The following is a 20,000-nucleotide window of genomic DNA, read 5'->3' as shown; positions in this document are numbered from 1 at the left end:
ATACCGTGGTGTGTGTGTGGTGTGTGTGTGGTGTGTGTGTGGTGTGTGTGTGGTGTGTGTGTGGTGTGTGTGTGGTGTGTGTGTGGTGTGTGTGTGGTGTGTGTGTGGTGTGTGTGTGGTGTGTGTGGTGTGTGTGTGGTGTGTGTGTGTGTGTGGTGTGTGTGTGTGTGTGTGGTGTGTGTGTCGTGGTGTGTGTGTGTGTGTGGTGTGTGTGTGGTGTGTGTGTGTCGTGGTGTGTGTGTGGTGTGTGTGTGGTGTGTGTGTGGTGTACCAGCGGTGTCAAGATCGGCCTCAGTGGAGGAGGCTCGTGAAGGACGCTACTGGGCAGTTGGAGGCAGTCGCCCTCCAACAACAACGGAGGGCGGAGGAGCGACGCTCACAACAACGAGCGGAGCGCCGGGTGGCTAAAGCACAGCAAGTTGGCACAGTAGGGGGCACAGGTGGTGCATCAGCCAGTCATCTCGGTCATCTCGGTCAGTCGACCCGTGGCACCTGGGTCTGCCCCGTGACCTCCTGCCAGCGGGCGTTCGACACTTCACGTGGCCTCAGGGTGCACATGGCCTGGCACAAGCGTCGTGGTGACGTCACCGCCACTTAGTGGCGAATGGCGGTTGTTGTTGTTGTTGTGTGTGTGGTGTGTGTGTGGTGTGTGTGTGTCGTGGTGTGTGTGTGTGGTGTGTGTGTGTGTGGTGTGTGTGTGTGGTGTGTGTGGTGTGTGTGTGTGTGGTGTGTGTGGTGTGTGTGTGTGTGGTGTGTGTGGTGTGTGTGTGTGTGCGTGTACCGTGGTTTATACCGTGGTGTGTGTGTGTGTGTACCGTGGTTTGTGTGTGTTGCGTGGTGTGTGTGTAGCGTGGTGTGTGTGTGTGTAGCGTGGTGCGTGTACCATGCAGTGTCCCGTGGGGCGTACCGCGCTGTGGAACACGACGCTGTGGCCCCCGCCCTGGCTGTCCACTTGGGTGTTGAGGTTGAAGCTCATGAGCCGGTGCCGGATGGTGTCCATCATCTGGGCGTCGAAGAAGTCGTCCGGCTTCGCTGCGCCGCGACAACACGGACAGCACGCTCACCAACCACTCTCTCTCTCACGCTCACCACTCTCACGCTCACCAACCACTCTCTCTCTCTCGCTCACCACTCTCACGCTCACCACCAGCTCTCTCTCTCTCGCTCACCACTCTCTCTCTCTCACGCTCACCACTCACGCTCACCAGCTCTCACGCTCACCACCCGCACTCTCTCTCTCGCTCACCAACCACTCTCTCGCTCACCACTCTCTCTCTCACTCACCACTCTCTCTCTCACTCACCACTCTCTCTCTCACTCACCACTCTCTCTCACTCACCACTCTCTCTCTCACTCACCACTCTCTCTCTCGCTCACCAGCTCTCACGCTCACCACACACACACTCACCACACACACACACTCACCACACACATCACATACACACACCACACACACACACTCACCAACCACTCACTCACCTGCACACGCTCAACTCTCTCAGGGGGGGGCGGTCGGGGGTCTCTCAGGGGTCGCCCCGGGGTCACTCATTAGGGTGGATGACGGGGGGGGGGGGGGGGTCAGAGGTTGCTCTGGCTCAGTGGCTCAGGGGTCGCCCCGGGGTCACTCGTTAGGGTGGATGAGGGGGGGGGGGGGTTGGAGGTGGCTCTGGCTCAGTCTCTCCGGGGTCGCCCCGGGGTCACTCATTAGGGTGGATGACGGGGGGGTCGGAGGTGGCTCTGGCTCAGTCTCTCCGGGGTCGCCCCGGGGTCACTCGTTAGAGTCGATGACGGGGGGGTCGGAGGTGGCTCTGGCTCAGTCTCTCGGGGGTCGCCCCGGGGTCACGCGTCGGCGTCGTGGAGAGGGAGGTGTGGGAGGGGGATGGGCGCTCGGACTCACGCAGAGAGAAGCGCCGCTTGCAGCGCAGCCTCTGCTTGCGCTTGCTGCCCAGCGCCTTGCTGGGCGACTCCTCCTTGAGCCGCGTCTGGCTGGGGGGGCGCCCCGCCGAGGTGGAGCCGCTGAAGTGGGTGGGCACATGGCGCGCCAGACCCATCTGGGACGCGAACGTCGCCGTGCAGCCGTCTATCACGCACTGGGGGGGGGGGGGGGGGGGTGAGGGGGGTGGGGGTGGTGGTGAGGGTGGTGAGGGTGGTGAGGGTGGTGAGGGTGGTGAGGGTGGTGAGGGGGGTGAGGGGGGTGAGGGTGGTGTGGTCGGGGTGTGCCGGGCCCGGGTTGAAGTCCCCCACTCGGGCTCATTGCGTTCTCACCCCCCGCCCACCCCCCACCCCTCCTTGCTATGTGTGTGCGAGTGTGTGTGCGAGTGTGTGTGCAACTGTGTGTGTGAGAGTGTGTGTGCAACTGTGTGTGCGAGTGTGTGTGTGAGTGTTCGTGTGTGTGTGCGAGTGTGTGTGAGAGTGTGTGTGTAACTGTGTGTGTGAGAGTGTGTGTGAGTGTTCGAGTGTGTGTGTGTGTGCGAGTGTGTGTGAGAGTGTGTGTGTAACTGTGTGTGTGAGAGTGTGTGTGCGAGTGTGTGAGAGTGTGTGTGCGAGTGTGTGTGAGAGTGTGTGTGCGAGTGTGTGTGAGAGTGTGTGTGCAACTGTGTGTGTGAGTGTGCGAGTGTGTGTGAGTGTGCGAGTGTGTGTGTGAGTGTGTGTGTGTGAGTTTGCGAGTGTGTGTGCGAGTGTGCGAGCGTGTGTGTGAGAATGTGTGTGCAACTGTGTGTGTGAGTGTGCGAGTGTGTGTGTGAGTGTGCGAGCGTGTGTGAGTGTGCGAGTGTGTGTGCGAGTGTGTGTGTGTGAGTTTGCGAGTGTGTGTGCGAGTGTGCGAGCGTGTGTGTGAGAATGTGTGTGCAACTGTGTGTGTGAGTGTGCGAGTGTGTGTGTGAGTGTGCGAGCGTGTGTGAGTGTGTGTGTGAGAGTGCGTGTGCGAGTGTGTGTGTGTGTGAGTGTGCGAGTGTGTGTGCGAGTGTGCGAGCGTGTGGGAGTGTGTGTGTGAGAGTGCGTGTGCGAGTGTGTGTGTGTGTGAGTGTGCGAGTGCGTGTGCGAGTGTGCGAGCGTGTGGGAGTGTGTGTGTGAGAGTGCGTGTGCAACTGTGTGTGTGAGTGTGCGAGTGTGTGTGCGAGTGTGCGTGTGCGAGTGCGAGTGTGTGTGTGAGTGTGCGAGGTAAGTGTTTGTGAGTGTGTTCGAGTGTGTGTGTGCGAGTGTGTGTGAGTGTGTGCGAACGAGTGTGTGTGTGCGAGTGTGTCTTAGTGAGTGTGCGCGCGTGCTGCGGTGGCGAGCGAGTGCGTGTGTAAGTGTGCGAGCGAGCGAGTGCGTGCGTGTGTGCGAGTGAGTGTGAGAATGTGTGTGCAACTGTGTGTGTGAGTGTGCGAGTGTGCGAGCGTGTGAGTGTGTGTGTGAGAGTGCGTGTGCAACTGTGTGTGTGAGTGTGCGAGTGTGTGTGCGAGTGTGCGTGTGCGTGTGCGTGTGCGTGTGAGTGTGCGAGGTAAGTGTTTGTGAGTGTGTTCGAGTGTGTGTGTGTGTGCGAGTGTGTGTGAGTGTGTGCGAGCGAGTGCGTGTGTAAGTGTGCGAGCGAGCGAGTGCGTGCGTGTGTGCGAGTGAGTGTGCGCGCGTGCTGCGGTGGCGAGCGAGTGCGTGTGTAAGTGTGCGAGCGAGTGTGTGTGTAAGTGTGCGAGCGAGTGTGTGTGCGAGTGTGTGCGAGTGTGTGTGAAAGTGTGCGAGCGAGCGAGTGCGTGTGTAAGTGTGCGAGCGAGTGCGTGCGTGTGTGCGAGTGAGTGTGCGCGCGTGCTGCGGTGGCGAGCGAGCGCGTGCGTGCGTGTGTGCGAGTGTGTGTGAGTGTGTGTGTGCGAGTGTGTGCGAGTGTGTGTGTAAGTGTGCGAGTGCGTGCGTGCGTGTGTGCGAGTGAGTGTGCGCGCGTGCTGCGGTGGCGAGCGAGCGCGTGCGTGCGTGCGTGTGTGCGAGTGAGTGTGTGTGCGAGTGAGTGTGTGTGCTAGCGAGTGTGTGTGCTAGCGAGTGTGTGTGCCAGCGAGTGTGTGTGAGTGTGTGTGTGCGAGTGTGTGCGAGTGTGTGTGTAAGTGTGCGAGTGCGTGCGTGCACGCGTGTGGGCATGTCACCTTGAAGGGCTTGTCTCCGCTGTGTGACAGCACGTGCCTCTGCAGCCAGCTGTGGCTGGATGACGGCGTGTTGAACACCTTGCAGCCCTTCCACAGGCACACAAACACCTGCCCGGGGAGTCGGGGGGGGGAGGATGGGGGGGGGAGGGAGTGGGGGAGGGAGGGAAGGAGGGAGGGAGGGAGGGAGTGGGGGGAGGGAGGGAGGGAGGGAGTGGGGGGAGGGAGGGAGGGAGGGAGTGGGGGAGGGAGTGGGGGGAGGGAGGGAGGGAGGGAGGGAGGGAGTGGGGGAGGGAGTGGGGGGAGGGAGGGAGGGAGGGAGGGAGGGAGGGAGGGAGGGAGGGAGGGAGGGAGGGAGGGAGGGAGGGAGGGAGGGAGGGAGGGAGGGAGAGAAACGTCGCCCGCTTGTTACGCTACCAGAGATGATGTGGAGCCGAGCGGGCTGACCGATGTCCGGTACCGGCTGGGTCAGGATCGGCGGCCTCTGTGGAGGAGGCTCGCGAAGGACGCTGCTGCTGCCGCTGCTGCTGTTGCTGCTGCTGCTGTTTCTGCTGCTGCTGCTGCTGCCGCTGCTGCCGCTGCTGCCGCTGCTGTTGTTGCTGCTGCTGCTGCCGCTGATGCTGCTGCTGCTGATGCTGCTGTCGCTGCTGCCGCTGCTGCTGATGCTGCTGCTGCTGTTGCTGCTGCTGCTGCTGCTGTCGCTGCTGCTGCTGCTGCCGCTACCGTTGCTGGGCAGTTGGAGGCAGTCGCCCTCCCAGCGGCAACGGAGGGCGGAGGGAGCGACGCTCGCAACAGCGAGCGGAGCGTTCACGCGTTGGCGCAGTAGGGGGGGGCAACACACAGGCTGGCGCATCGGGCAAGTCGCCTCAGCCAGTCAACCCACGGCACCTGCTGGGTCCGTCCTGTGACCTCCTACCAGCAGTGAGAGTCTTCGACACTTCACGTGGCCTTAACGTGCACCTGGCCTGGTACGGGCGCCGTGGTGACGTCACCGTCCCCAAGTGGCGAACGGCGGTTGTTGTGCGCGTCTGTGCGTATGTGTCTGTGCGTATGTGTCTGTGCGTATGTGTCTGTGCGTATGTGTCTGTGCGTATGTGTCTGTGCGTATGTGTCTGTGCGTATGTGTCTGTGCGTATGTGTCTGTGCGTATGTGTCTGTGCGTATGTGTCTGTGCGTATGTGTCTGTGCGTACGTGTCTGTGCGTACGTGTCTGTGCGTACGTGCCTGTGCGTACGTGTCTGTGCGTACGTGTCTGTGCGTATGTGTCAGTGCGTACACACACGCATGCCTGTGTGTACTTGCGCGCGCGTACGTTCACGCGCGTCTGTGCGTACGTGTGCGCGTCTGTGTGTACGTGTGCGTGCGTGACAAAGGCGGCCTTCATAGGTGCCTCGCTAACAGCACTTGCCCCAACAGTCTGTTACAGGCTACACGGGGAGAGCTTTGTCTTTGCGTGCGTGCGTACGTGCGTATGTGCTCGTGTGCTCGCGCGTGCGTGCGTGCGTGTGCGTGTGTGCGTGTGCGTGTGCGTGTGCGTACTCGTGTGCGCGTGTGCTCGTGTGCGTGCGTGCTCGTGTGCGTGTGTGCGTACGTACGTGTGCGTGTGTGCGCGTGCGTGCGTGTGTGCGTGCGTGCGTGGCGCTGCCCGCTCACCTCCCGGCTGGCCTGCCGGTCCACGTGCGCCGTGTGGATGTGCTCCGCCAGGTCGGGGCTGCAGCCGAACGCCGCCTGGCACTTGTCCCAGCGGCACACGCACGCCGCCGCCAGCGGGTGCACGGTGGGGGGCGCGGGCGGAGGGGGGCCCCCCCCTCCCCCGCCCCCCCCCCGCCCCCCACCGTGAAGGCCGGGGTGGAGCGGCCCGACGACACGGTGCTCTCCGCGTCCGGGAACGTGCTCACGCTACAAAGACAAAAGATCCCCCGCCCCGGCGTAGCCTCAGAGCGGTTAAGGACAAACACGGCGCACGAGGGGGCGGGTGACAGAGGTCGCAAACGGGTTTTGATTCCTTACCCCGTACCCGGCCGCACCAGGGTCGCAAACGGTTACCTGTACCCGGCCGGGTACAGGTAACCGGGTATCGGGTAGGGTACAGGTATCGAGTACCTGATTGCGACCTCTAGGATGAAGCCATGTTGCAGGCGCGGGTGGGTTGATTCTAGGAACTTGAATTGTGAGAAGAGACAAGACGTTGGGAAATGAGTGACAAACGGTGACTCACCAGTGACTCACGGCCTACCCCGTACCCGGCCGCACCAGGGTGGCAAACGGCTACCCGTACCCGGCCGGGTACGGGTAGCCGGGTATCGGGTAGGGTGCGGGTATCGGGTACCCGGTTGCGACCTCTGGCGCCAGGGCTGGGTGCACGACGTGGCGACGGGAAATGCGTGAAGCTCGCTGGCAGATCGCAGAACAGACCCCGTGCGGTACAGGTTGACCGAGACGACCGGCTCGTGCTCCCCACTACGTTTTAGCCACCCGGCGCTCCACCAACTTGCCAAGTAGCCTTGCAGTGCACATAGCCTGGTACGGTACAGTAGCATTGTGCGAGAGCCTCCTCGGATCAAGACACCGCTGGTACCAGTCATCAGCAGGTCCACTCAGCTCCACAACCTCTTATACCACATCACTCCATCTCTTCTCTAGCCGTGCCGTGCCCGTCTAGCCCCCTCTATCCGCCAAAAACAGAAGTTGCTTGGGCATGCGGGATACATGACCCAGCCAGCTTAGCCTTGCCTCCCAGAAGAACTTACGGATGGGACTTTGTCCATATCTTTCAAGGATTTGGAGGCAGGCCAACCTAAATGTTTCTAACCGGCGAAGATGTTCCATTAGGGGGGTCCACGTTTCGCAAGCATAGAGAAGGGAGGGAGGGAATGACTGTGGCCGAGAAGACCCGAAGCTTCGTGCTGAGCGACAGACCAGGTAGCTTCCACACAGCGTTACGCGGCCGATGATTCGGAGTGAGACCTCTGCTGTCAAACCGGAGCTGGTCATAAGCACACTGCCCAGGTATAGGAAACTCTCCACTCTCTCCACGACTGCTCCATCACCAATGGGGAGCCGAGGGGGTAGAGTGTTTGGAGGCAAACAATACCCAGGCAGGTGCTTAATTTTGGTGGGGCTGATGGTAAGGCCCCACCTCTTAGGGGCATGCTCCAGGTTCAACAGCAATGCCTCCAACTCCTCCTCTGAGTGAGCAGAAACCACCAGATCATTAGCATACACGACATGGCTGACCAACGGGAAGCCATCCCTTGACCGCACCCGGGCATCGATCAGCCTCCCGTTATATCTGTACCAGATGGAACTTCCTCTGGTACAGCCATGGAAAGCTTCTCGAATTACGTGGCCAAAGACGATGTTAAATAATGTGGGAACCAGAGGACAACCCTGCCACACCTCAAGGTGAACAGGGAATGGCTCCGACTCCTGGCCACGTAGCTTTACCTGGGCCCGCTCACCATCATGAAGGCCCTTAATGATTGTGAGCAGAAAGTCAGGGACTCCGAAAGCACGAACTGCCCACAGCCCTTGCCTGTTGATGGTCTCATAGGACTTGACCAGGTCAATAAAGCAAAGATGTAGGTCTTGTTGGAATTCCCTACACCTCTGCTTTAGCAGACGGACAGAGAATATGGCATCCGTGCAGGACCGCCCTGGTCTGTAACCACATTTGGGGCTCTGCAATCCTCTCCTCGGCGTGCCTAGCAAGGCGACGTTGAATAATCCTTGCCAGGACCTTTCCTGGCACACCGAGAAGAGAGAGATGTCCCTGTAGTTGTTACAATCTGTGCGGTCCCCCCTCTTAAGGAGGTGGGGAGGGGGACCACCAGGGCATCCTTGCAATCCTACGGAACCCGTCCTGTGGTCCAGAGAGTTGTGATGATGCCATGTAGGGTAGCCTGCACACAAGATGCCACCCTCCCTCAGCGTGTCGCTTGGGAGGTCGTCTCTGCCCGGCGCTTTCCCTGGTCTCAGACTTCGGATCGCCCCCCGCGATTCCTCCACAGATGGCACCTCAGCCAACCACTCAGGAGGGGTGGCGACAGTTTCTGTCAATATTTGATGGCACGGCAGCCAAAGCACCACATGCAAACACACGCACAGATATACAGATACACAACAACCACCATTTGCCACTAAGTGGCGGTGACGTCACCACGACGCTTGTGCCAGGCCATGTGCACCTTGAGGCCACGTGAAGTGTCGAACGCCCGCTGGCAGGAGGTCACGGGGCAGACCCAGCAGGTGCCACGGGTCGACTGACTGAGACGACCGAGATGACTGGCTGATGCACCACCTGTGCCCCCTACTGTGCGAACTTGCTGTGCTTTAGCCACCCGGCGCTCCAATCGTTGTTGTGAGCGTCGCTCCTCCGCCCTCCGTTGTTGTTGGAGGGCGACTGCCTCCAACTGCCCAGTAGCGTCCTTCACGAGCCTCCTCCACTGAGGCCGATCTTGACACCGCTGGTACCAGTCATCGGCAAGTGCACTCAGCTCCACGTCCTCCTGTACCACATCACTCCATCTCTTCTCTAGCCCGTGCCGCGCCCGTTTAGCCCCCTCGATCCGGCCGAACAAAAGCTGTTTAGGCATGCGGTGGCTGGGCATGCGGGCTACATGACCCAGACAACGCAGCCTTGCCTGCCGGAGGAGCTCACCGATGGGACTTTGCCCAGATCTTTCAAGGATTTGTGAGCTCCTTACACAATCCAGCCTGGTTAAACCCAGGATGGATCGTAGGCAGGCCAGCCTAAATTTTTCTAACCGGCGAAGATGCTCCATTAGAGGTGTCCATACACACATACACACGCATGCCATACACACATACACACACACGCATGCCATACACACAACACACACATATACAAAACACGCACAGATATACATACAAGACACACACACATGCAATACACACATGCAATACACATATACACACACACAAATACATACAGAGATACACACAGAACATACACACATACAAATACATACACAGATACACAGACAAGACACACACACACATGCAATACACACATGGAAGAGAGAAGGGCAGGCGAGAGAAAGAGAAGGGCAGGCGAGAGAGAGGGAGAGAAGGGCAGGAAGAGAAGAGCAGGCGAGGGCAGGGAGAGAGAAAGAAGGGCAGGGAGAGAGAGGGGTAGAAGGGCCGGGAGGGGTAGAAGGGCAGGGAGGGGTAGAAGGGCAGGGAGGGGGAAGAGGGCAGGGAGGAGGGCAGGGAGGGGGAGAAGGGCAGGGAGGGGGAGGAGGGCAGGGAGGGGGTAGAAGGGCAGGGAGGGTAGAAGGGCAGGGGGGAGGGGTAGAAGGGCAGGGAGGGAGCGAGAAGGGCAGGGGTAGAAGGGCAGGGGGGAGGGGTAGAAGGGCAGGGGGGGTAGAAGGGCAGGGAGAGAGAGAGAAGGGCAGGGGGGAGGGGTAGAAGGGCAGGGAAGGGGGGTAGAAGGGCAGGCGAGGGGGCAGGGGGGGTAGAAGGGCAGGGGGGAGGGGTAGAAGGGCAGGGGGGAGGGGTAGAAGGGCAGGCGAGGGGGCAGGGAGACGGAGCGAGAAGGGCAGGGAGAGGGGGCAGGGGGGTAGAAGGGCAGGGAGAGACGCAGCGAGAAGGGCAGGGTTGGGGGTGTCCCACCTGTCCTCGGAGTCGGCCCCACGCGGCCCCCCGTCTCCCGCGGCCTCTCTCGCCTTGCCGTTAGTCAGCGCCTCGGCCTTGTCAGCGGCCTTCTCGCCACCGCCTCCACCTCCTCCACCTCCCGCCACCGCCGCCTCGGCCCTCACCTCGGCCCTCACCTCGCCCCTCAACTCGCCCCTCACCCTCACCACGCTGCCATCAATCTGCGGCCTTGAAGCCATCACAACCACCACCACCTCCACCACCACCACTACCACACAGACCCGATCGATTCCCCGGATCGCGCTGACGACTCCAGCGTCACTTCTCTCTCCGATCGATTCTTTAAAGCGCTTCAACACGCGGGGGGGGGGGGAATCGGTAGCTACGTTGGAATCGATCGCTACGACGTAGAGGACGAATGTTACACGGATCGACGGCGGTTATGAGAATCGATTCCGCTGACAATTTAAAAATGGTGATAATCGAGTGGCTGTCGATTCCTCAAACGACTCGATTCATGTGGCATTCCGCCTGATGATGTCGGTTGCAATTACTGTAACTGCGGGGAGCGGTGGCGCAGTGGTTAGCGCAGCCGTCGGACGCTGACGAACCTCAAGGGGGCCGTCCATAAATGACGTCACGCACCTAGGGGGGGGTGGGGTCAGACATTTGTGACGATGTGTGACGAGGGGGGGAGGGGGGTTTGAGAAATGTGACGTCACATCAAAATGCGCAACTTTAAATAAATATAGACATCACGTTCTACTTAATTAAATAGACTTTTTAATAAATGTTTTCTCCTACGACATCAGAGTGCAGCGCCACATTAAATACGCACTACACAATGACAATAGTTTAAAGCGATTTGAAGCATGTTTTATTTTCAAAATAGAAATATGGTTTTGGGGGGGGTGGGGGCAGAGCTTTGTGACGTCATATTTGACTATAAAACATGCTTCAAATCGCTTTAAACTATTGTCATTGTGTAGTGCGTATTTAATGTGGCGCTGCACTCTGTTGTAGGAGAAAACATTTATTAAACAGTCTATTTAATTAAGTAGAACGTGTTGTCTTTATTTATTTAAAGTTGCGCATTTTGATGTGACGTCACATTTCTCAACCCCCCCACTCGTCACACATCGTCACAAATGTCTGACCCCCACCCCCAGGTGCGTGACGTCATTTATGGACGGCCCCTTATTGATAATATCGATCGCGCAAAGCCGACTTATCTGCAGAGCGGATCGAATTTTAAGGAAAAACTTTCGATCCGGAATCGATTCCTCCGCTGTAGTAAGTCAACGGCGAAGACAACGCGTGGATCGACGCAGCAGCCCCAACGGGCGAATCGATTACTGAAGTCCCACGTGGTACACGTGCGCGAGTGGTCTTTAACTGCGGGGAGCGGTGGCGCAGTGGTTAGCGCAGCCGCGGGCTCTGACGAACCCCAAGGGGGCCGTCCATAAATGACGTCACGCACCTAGGGGGGCGGGGTCAGACATTTGTGACGATGTGTGACGAGGGGGGGGGGTGAGAATTGTGACGTCACTTCAAAATGCGCAACTTTAAATAAATATAGTCAACACGTTCTACTTAATTAAATAGACTTTCTAATGTTTTCTCCTACATCAGAGTGCAGCGCCACATTAAATACGCACTACACAATGTCGATAGTTTAAAGCGATTTGAAGAATGTTTTATTTTCAAAATGGAAATATGGTTTTTTGTGTGGGGGTGGGGCAGTCCCTCCAGCAATGAAAATGTATCGTTGCTACTAGATCATGTTGTTTCAAACATTTTATTATATTATTTTATTATGTTTTATTTTTATTATTTTATTACGTCCCTTCTACGTGACTTTACCGAAAGAACCAAGAAGATGAATCCCTGCAGTCACGAAAGCTTTACATCGAAATTATTTTATTGTTTTATTTTTATTATTTTATTATTTCCCTTCTACGTGACTTTACCGAAAGAACCAAGAAGATGAATCCCTGCAGTCACGAAAGCTTTAAATCGAAATTTTGTTTTATTTTTATTATTTAATTATTTCCCTTCTACGTGACTTTACCGAAAGAACCAAGAAGATGAATCCCTGCAGTCACGAAAGCTTTAAATCGAAATTATGTTATTATGTTTTATTTTTATTATTTTATTACTTCCCTTCTACGTGACTTTACCGAAAGAACCAAGATGTTTCAAACATGTTTTTGTATTGCTTATTGTTGTGACGTCCGTACCCTGTGCCCTCGACTGCTGGACATCTTTAAACAACAAGAGCTTTATAGCTCATCGGATTCCTCCAGAATACATCTTCTAATTCTCAAGTTGCCAAGTACGAGTGAATGTATGGTCCCAACCCGCTCACATCAATTACTTCACAAACACTAAACAACCCCCCACCCCAATGGCGGAGCCAGGATTTTCAGTGTGTGTGAGTGTATGAGTGTGTGAGTGTATGAGTGTGTGTAAGTGTGTGTATGAGTGTGTGTGAGTGTGTGTGTATGAGTGTGTGTGTGTATGAGTGTGTGGCACCTGCTGGGTCTGCCCCGTGACCTCCTGCCAGCGGGCGTTCGACACTTCACGTGGCCTCAAGGTGCACTTGGCCTGGCACAAGCGTCGGTGACGTCACCGCCACTTAGTGGCGAATGGCGGTTGTTTTTGAGTGTATGAGAGTGTGTGAGTGTATGAGTGTGTGTGTATGAGTGTGTGTATGAGAGTGTGTGAGTGTATGAGTGTGTGTATGAGTGTGTGTATGAGTGTGTGTGTATGAGTGTGTGTGTATGAGTGTGTGTGAATGAGTGTGTGTATATGAGTGTGTGTGTATGAATGTGTATGAGTGTGTTTGTGTGTGTATGAGTGTGTGTGTGAGTGTATGAGTGTGTGTGAGTGTATGAGTGTGTATGAGTGTGTGAGTCAGTCAGTCGACCCGTGGCACCTGCAGGGTCTGCCCCGTGACCTCCTGCCAGCGGGCGTTCGACACTTCACGTGGCCTCAAGGTGCACTTGGCCTGGCACAAGCATCGTGGAGACGTCACCGCCACTTAGTGGCGAATGGCGGTTGTTGTTGAGTGCGAGTGTGTGTGCAGAGGTCTCACTCCGAATCAGTCGAGCGGAAATATCTTTTCATCAGTTGCGTAACGCTGTGTGGAAGCTACCTGGTCTGTTGCTCCGCACGAAGCTTCAGGTCTTCTCGGCCAGTCATTCCCTCCCTTCTCTACGCTTGCGAAACGTGGACCCCCCTAATGGAGCATCTTCGCCGGTTGGAAACATTTAGGCTGGCCTGCCTACGATCTATCCTGGGTTTAACCAGGCTGGATTGTGTGAGGAGCTCACAAATCCTGGAAAAATCTGGGCAAAGTCCCATCGGTGAGCTCCTCCGGCAGGCAAGGCTGCATTGGCTGGGTCATGTAGCCCGCATGCCCAGCCACCGCATGCCGAAACAGCTTTTGTTCTGCCGGATCGAGGGGGCTAAACGGGCGCGGCACGGGCTAGAGAAGAGATGGAGTGATGTGGTACAGGACGTGGAGCTGAGTGGACTTGCCGATGACTGGTACCAGCGGTGTCAAGCTCGGCCTCTGTGGAGGAGGCTCGTGAAGGACGCTACTGGGCAGTTGGAGGCAGTTGCCCTCCAACAACAACGGAGGGCGGAGGAGCGACGCTCATAACGAGCGGAGCGCCGGGTGGCTAAAGCACAGCAAGTTGGTACCGTAGGGGGCACAGGTGGTGCATCAGCCAGTCATCTCGGTCATCTCAGGCAGTCGACCCGTGGCACCTGGGTCTGCCCCGTGACCTCCTGCCAGCGGGCGTTCGACACTTCATGTGGCCTCAAGGTGCACATGGCCTGGCACAAGCGTTGTGGTGACGTCACCGCCACTTAGTGGCGAATGGCGGTTGTTGTTGTGTGTGTGTGTGCGAGTGTGTGCGAGTGTGTGTGTGTGGATTATTCAACATCGCCTTGCTAGGCACGCCGAGGAGAGGCTTGCGGAGCCCCAATGCGGTTTCAGGAAAGGGCGGTCCGGCACAGATGCCATATTTTCTGTCCGTCTGCTAAAGCAGGTGTAGTGAATTCCAACAAGACCTACATCTCTGCTTTATTGACCTGGTCAAGGTCTATGATACCATCAGTAGGCCTGGGCTCTGGGTTGTTCTTCGTGCTTTCGGAGTCCCTGACCCTCTGCTCACGCTCATTAAGGACCTTCATGATGGTGAGCGGGCCCGGGTAAAACTACGTGGCCGGGAGTCAGAGCCTTTCCCTGTACACCTTGGGGTGCGACAGGGATGTCCCTCTGGCTCCCACATTATTTAACATCTCTAGATTTGAAGCTTTCGTGACTGCAAGGATTCATATTCTTAGGTTTTTTCGGTAAAGTCACGTAGATAAAAAATTAAAATTAAAATAAAATCGCGACGTTTCGGAGGCAACACAAGCTTCCGTCTTCAGGTGGAACCGTCACAGCACGGTAGCTGTATCAAGTGAGAGAAATTCCAAGAAACAGTCCTTGCATATATACTGGTTGAGGGTGGGAGGAGCCAAGGCAGGCTCCTGGATATTATTATTGTGAGGTTCGGTGCGGCTGAAACCGCTGCCAGGAATGAGTCTTTGTTGTGTAGACTGGTTGATCTGGGAGGTTCCAAGAGTTGTTAAGGTGTGGCTGCTGTAAAGTTGTAAAGCCTTTTGTTATGTAGAGGTGGTGCGGCTGAAACCGCTGCTAGGAATGAGCCTTTGTTGTGTAGACTGGTTGATCTGGGAGGTTCTAAGAGTTAAGGTGTAGCTGCTGTAAAGGTGTAAATGGGACTTAGCCTTTTGTTATGTAGAGGTGGTGCGGCTGAAACCGCTGCTAGGAATGAGTCTTTGTTGTGTAGACTGGTTGAACTGGGAGGTTCCAAGAGTTAAGGTGTGGCTGATGTGAATGGGACTGAGCCTTTTGTTATGTAGATGAAACAGCACTTTTGCTACTTTGCTGAGATTAATTCTAGATTTGCCAAAAAATGTGTGGTAAAACTTAAAAGCAGGACAACCAGTGTGTGAAAAAAGAAGAAACTATACGGTTAACTGAAGAACAGTGCCTGTCAAATAAGATGGTCCAAATATGTTATAGTTAAATCTTTTTGCACGGTTAATAACATCTTTTTCCAATGATTACTAAGTTTGTACCCATCATCACGGTTGAAATTATGTCTGCTTGTATATTTGGACGGCTTCGTGTACAAACCTACCATCAAAGCTTTGCGACAACTCCAAATAATGACAGCCCGCCCCCCGTTCCGTGACTGGACAAGAGCAACGGCAGCGGCACAAAAGAGAGAGGGGACACGACGTCGAAAAGCAAAATAAATTTAGTTCAACAACAAAACGGTGGCGTTCAACAAAACGGTGGTTAGGGGTCGGACGGGCGAGACGCCCCCACCCCCATCCCCAACCATCCGACGATTCACGACTACCCCCCCCCACCCCCCACCCCCCCCACCCCCCGCCGGACCCGCGTCAGTCTCGGCCATCAACCCCTCTTCTTGCCTTTCGCTGCGCCGGCCTTGCCCTTCGAGGCGCCCTTCTGGACGCCCTTCGAGGCGCCCTTCGGGGTGCCCTTCGAGGCGCCGGTGGCAGCGGCCTTCGGGGAAGGGCCCTTGCTGGCAGCGCTCGCCGCCCCCCCCGGCCTCCCGTCGACGGCGGTGGCGGCCTTCGCACGGCCGGCGCCCTTCGTCCGCTCCGAGGAGGCATCGTCGGCCTTGCCGTTGGTCGTCTTCTCGAATTTCGTCTTCTTCTTGATCTTCTTCTTCTTGATCTTCTTCTTGTCCACCTTGGAGGTGCTCTCCAGACGCAGCACCAGCTCCTGCTCGGTCGGAGCCCCCAGCTTGCGCTTCTTGCCGTGCTCCACCTTCCTCTTGAGCGCAAGCACGTCCAGCGGCTCGGCCGCGCGCGCTGAGGGGACGGGGGGCAGCACACACGCACGTGGGGGTCAGTGAGAGAGACACGGCGACACACAGAGAGTCAGTGAGAGAGACACGGTGTTAGAGAGAGACACGGCGACACACAGAGAGTCAGTGAGAGAGACACGGTGTTAGTGAGAGACACACAGAGACACAGAGTTAGTGAGAGACACACAGGGTTAGTGAGACACACGGGGGGGGTCAGTGAGAGAGACACGGCGACACACAGAGAGTCAGTGAGAGAGACACGGTGTTAGAGAGAGACACGGCGACACACAGAGAGTCAGTGAGAGAGACACGGTGTTAGAGAGAGACACGGCGACACACAGAGAGTCAGTGAGAGAGACACGGTGTTAGAGAGAGACACGGCGACACACAGAGAGTCAGTGAGAGAGACACGGTGTTAGAGAGAGACACGGCGACACACAGAGAGTCAGTTAGAGAGAGACACGGTGTTAGAGAGAGACACGGCGACACACAGAGAGTCAGTGAGAGAGACACGGTGTTAGAGAGAGACACGGCGACACACAGAGAGTCAGTGAGAGAGACACGGTGTTAGAGAGAGACACGGCGACACACAGAGAGTCAGTGAGAGAGACACGGTGTTAGAGAGAGACACACAGAGACACAGCGTTAGTGAGAGACAGAGTTAGTGAGAGACCCACAGAGACACAGGGTTAGTGAGAGACACACAGGGTTAGTGAGACACACGGGGGGGGTCAGTGAGAGAGACACGGCGACACACAGAGAGTCAGTGAGAGAGACACGGTGTTAGAGAGAGACACGGCGACACACAGAGAGTCAGTGAGAGAGACACGGTGTTAGAGAGAGACACGGCGACACACAGAGAGTCAGTGAGAGAGACACGGTGTTAGAGAGAGACACGGCGACACACAGAGAGTCAGTGAGAGAGACACGGTGTTAGAGAGAGACACGGCGACACACAGAGAGTCAGTGAGAGAGACACGGTGTTAGAGAGAGACACGGCGACACACAGAGAGTCAGTGAGAGAGACACGGTGTTAGAGAGAGACACGGCGACACACAGAGAGTCAGTGAGAGAGACACGGTGTTAGAGAGAGACACGGCGACACACAGAGAGTCAGTGAGAGAGACACGGTGTTAGAGAGAGACACGGCGACACACAGAGAGTCAGTTAGAGAGAGACACGGTGTTAGAGAGAGACACGGCGACACACAGAGAGTCAGTGAGAGAGACACGGTGTTAGAGAGAGACACGGCGACACACAGAGAGTCAGTGAGAGAGACACGGTGTTAGAGAGAGACACGGCGACACACAGAGAGTCAGTGAGAGAGACACGGTGTTAGAGAGAGACACGGCGACACACAGAGAGTCAGTTAGAGAGAGACACGGTGTTAGAGAGAGACACGGCGACACACAGAGAGTCAGTGAGAGAGACACGGTGTTAGAGAGAGACACGGCGACACACAGAGAGTCAGTGAGAGAGACACGGTGTTAGAGAGAGACACGGCGACACACAGAGAGTCAGTGAGAGAGACACGGTGTTAGTGAGAGACACACAGAGACACAGAGTTAGTGAGAGACAGAGTTAGTGAGAGACCCACAGAGACACAGGGTTAGTGAGAGACACACAGGGTTAGTGAGACACACGGGGGGGGGGGTCAGTGAGAGAGACACGGCGACACACAGAGAGTTAGAGAGAGAGACACGGAGACACAGAGTCAGTGAGAGAGACACGGAGACACACAGAGTTAGTGAGAGACAAAGTTAGTGAGACACACAGAGTTAGTGAGAGAGACACGGAGAGACACAGGGTTAGTGAGAGACAGAGTTAGTGAGACACACAGAGTTAGTGAGAGAGACACGGGGGTACAGAGTTAGTGAGAGAGACACACAAACACACAGAGAGTTAGTGAGACAGACACGGAGACACAGAGGGTTAGTGAGACACAGAGTTAGTGAGAGAGACACGGAGACACATAGAGTTAGTAAGACACACAGAGAGTTAGTGAGAGACACGGAGACACACAGAGTTAGTGAGAGAGACAGAGTTAGTGAGACAGACACGGAGACACACAGAGTTAGTGAGACACACAGAGTTAGTGAGAGAGACAGAGTTAGTGAGAGAGACAGAGTTAGTGAGAGAGACACGGAGACACACAGAGTTAGTGAGACACACAGAGTTAGTGAGAGAGACAGAGTTAGTGAGAGAGACACGGAGACACACAGAGTTAGTGAGACACACAGAGTTAGTGAGAGAGACAGAGTTAGTGAGAGAGACACGGAGACACACAGAGTTAGTGAGACACACACAGTTAGTGAGACAGACACGGAGTTAGAGAGAGGGAGAGACACACAGACAGACACAGGGTTAGTGAGAGACAGAGTTAGTGAGAGAGAGACACAGGGTTAGTGAGAGACACAGGCTTAGTGAGAGAGAGACACACACAGAGTTAGTGAGAGAGAGACACACACAGACTTAGTGAGAGACACAGGAAGAGCCAATGGTAGCTCCCCCAAGTCTCCCACGACCCTCCTCCCAATGCCGCCCTCCCCTCCCCGCCATCCCCACTCCGTACCGGGCGCAGAGTTAGTGAGAGAGAGACACACAGAGGGTTAGTGAGAGACACAGGGTTAGTGAGAGAGAGAGAGACACACACAGACTTAGTGACAGACACAGGAAGAGCCAATGGTAGCTCCCCCAAGTCTCCCACGACCCTCCTCCCAATGCCGCCCTCCCCTCCCCGCCAGCCATCCCCACTCCGTACCGGGCGCAGAGTTAGTGAGAGAGAGACACAGGGTTAGTGAGAGACACAGGGTTAGTGAGAGACAAAGGGTTAGTGAGAGAGAGAGACACACAGAGAGTTAGTGAGAGAAAGAGAGAGACAGAGAGGGTTAGTGACAGACACAAGAAGAGCCAATAGGGCTCTCCCAAGTCTCCCACGACCCTCCTCCCAATGCCGCCTTCCCCTCCCCGCCATCCCCACTCCGTACCGGGCGCAGAGTTAGTAAGAGAGAGACACACAGAGGGTTAGTGAGAGACACAGGGTTAGTGAGAGAGAGAGACACACACAGACTTAGTGACAGACACAGGAAGAGCCAATGGTAGCTCCCCCAAGTCTCCCACGACCCTCCTCCCAATGCCGCCCTCCCCTCCCCGCCATCCCCACTCCGTACCGGGCGCTGGCTTCTTGAGCGGCTTCTCCACGGGGGGGATGAACGCTTTGTTCCGCTCCCGCTGACGACGCTCCTCTCCCTCTAGCTCCCGCAGCTGAGCGGGGGTCACACACGCGGAGAAGGAGACGCGGGAGAGGCGCGTGGGTGAGTACGCACAATGGCAGCAACAATAAGCGGTGGCAGTTGTTGTCGCCTTTCGGATGAGCGCGGCGTTACGTAAAGAGCGCTTTGCAACTCGTAACATCTTCTTGGTTCTTTCGGTAAAGTCATGACGTAGAAGGGAAGTGATAAAATAATAAAATTAAAACTTAATAACATAATTTCGATTTAAAGCTTTTGTGACTGCAGGGATTCATCTTCTTGGTTCTTTCGGTAAAGTCACGTAGAAGGGAAGTAATAAAATAATAAAAATAAAACATAATAACATAATTTCGATTTAAAGCTTTCGTGACTGCAGGGATTCATCTTCTTGGTTCTTTCGGTAAAGTCACGTAGAAGGGAAGTAATAAAAATAAAACATAATAAAATACAATTCTCACGACGTTTCGGCCACAACGCAAGCAGCCGTCCTCAGGTGAAGAACAGGTCTGTCGGAAAGACAGCGTCTGAATGAAACACCACCAGGCTTGGAAGCGTATATTTAAGCTGGGTTGGAGGGGGAAGAGCGCCTTGACAAACGAATTTACATATCAAGAGGAATTTAGCATATTTATGGGAAATGCAGATATGGGATTAGTACTACTTGTGAAATGCGTATTTCCCATACATATGTAATGCGGGCGTAAGCGACCTTCCGGATGTGACGTCACGGGGGGTGGAGTCATGTGACGTGGGGGGAAGGTTCGGGGCCTTAAGCGGGTAAACCGGAAGGGGAAGGCAGTCGGGGTGTGAGCGGAAAAGAGGGAGGCCACGCGGGCGAGTGTGGAGAGGGGGGGCGCCGACGGCCATCGGGAGCCAACCCCGAAGATAAGAGGAAGCTGCGGAGTGGTGTGCAGCTGCAGAGGAGACAGCCAGGAGGGCTGCGTGTTAGAGGCAGCGGTGTGGCTGCCAGGAGAAGCTGCGGAGAGAGAGAGAGAGGGGGCTGCTTGTGAGAGGCAGCGGTGTGGCTGCCAGGAGGAGCTGCGGAGAGAGAGAGAGAGAGCAAGAAGCTGTCAGAGCTGCGGAGGGAGAAGTGCAGCAGCGAGTACAGC

General features: G+C 56.0%; 2 protein-coding genes across 2 annotated transcripts in view; both read right to left on the bottom strand.

The window, feature by feature from the left end:
- LOC144951908 (zinc finger protein aebp2-like) overlaps positions 1–9,961 on the bottom strand; it is a 23,981-nt gene extending 14,020 nt beyond the window's left edge. Inside the window, exons 1-6 of the mRNA XM_078882252.1 lie at positions 9,741–9,961; positions 6,436–6,460; positions 5,760–6,005; positions 4,110–4,217; positions 1,898–2,090; positions 908–1,032 (exon numbers count right to left, since the gene is read on the bottom strand). Of these exons, the coding sequence (XP_078738378.1) occupies positions 908–1,032; positions 1,898–2,090; positions 4,110–4,217; positions 5,760–6,005; positions 6,436–6,460; positions 9,741–9,961 (918 nt within the window). The remainder of the gene's footprint in view (positions 1–907; positions 1,033–1,897; positions 2,091–4,109; positions 4,218–5,759; positions 6,006–6,435; positions 6,461–9,740) is intronic.
- A 5,241-nt stretch (positions 9,962–15,202) lies between these two features.
- KRR1 (KRR1 small subunit processome component) overlaps positions 15,203–20,000 on the bottom strand; it is an 18,991-nt gene continuing 14,193 nt past the window's right edge. Inside the window, 2 exon segments of the mRNA XM_078882251.1 lie at positions 15,203–15,644; positions 18,811–18,904. Coding sequence (XP_078738377.1) covers positions 15,223–15,644; positions 18,811–18,904 — 516 coding nt within the window. The 3' untranslated portion in view covers positions 15,203–15,222.

The sequence above is a fragment of the Lampetra fluviatilis genome, chromosome 64 (genome assembly GCF_964198595.1).
Source record: "Lampetra fluviatilis chromosome 64, kcLamFluv1.1, whole genome shotgun sequence".
In the NCBI taxonomy this organism is placed as follows: domain Eukaryota; kingdom Metazoa; phylum Chordata; class Hyperoartia; order Petromyzontiformes; family Petromyzontidae; genus Lampetra; species Lampetra fluviatilis.
Note: the sequence above shows the minus strand (reverse complement) of the source record. Positions and strands in the feature narration are given on the sequence as shown.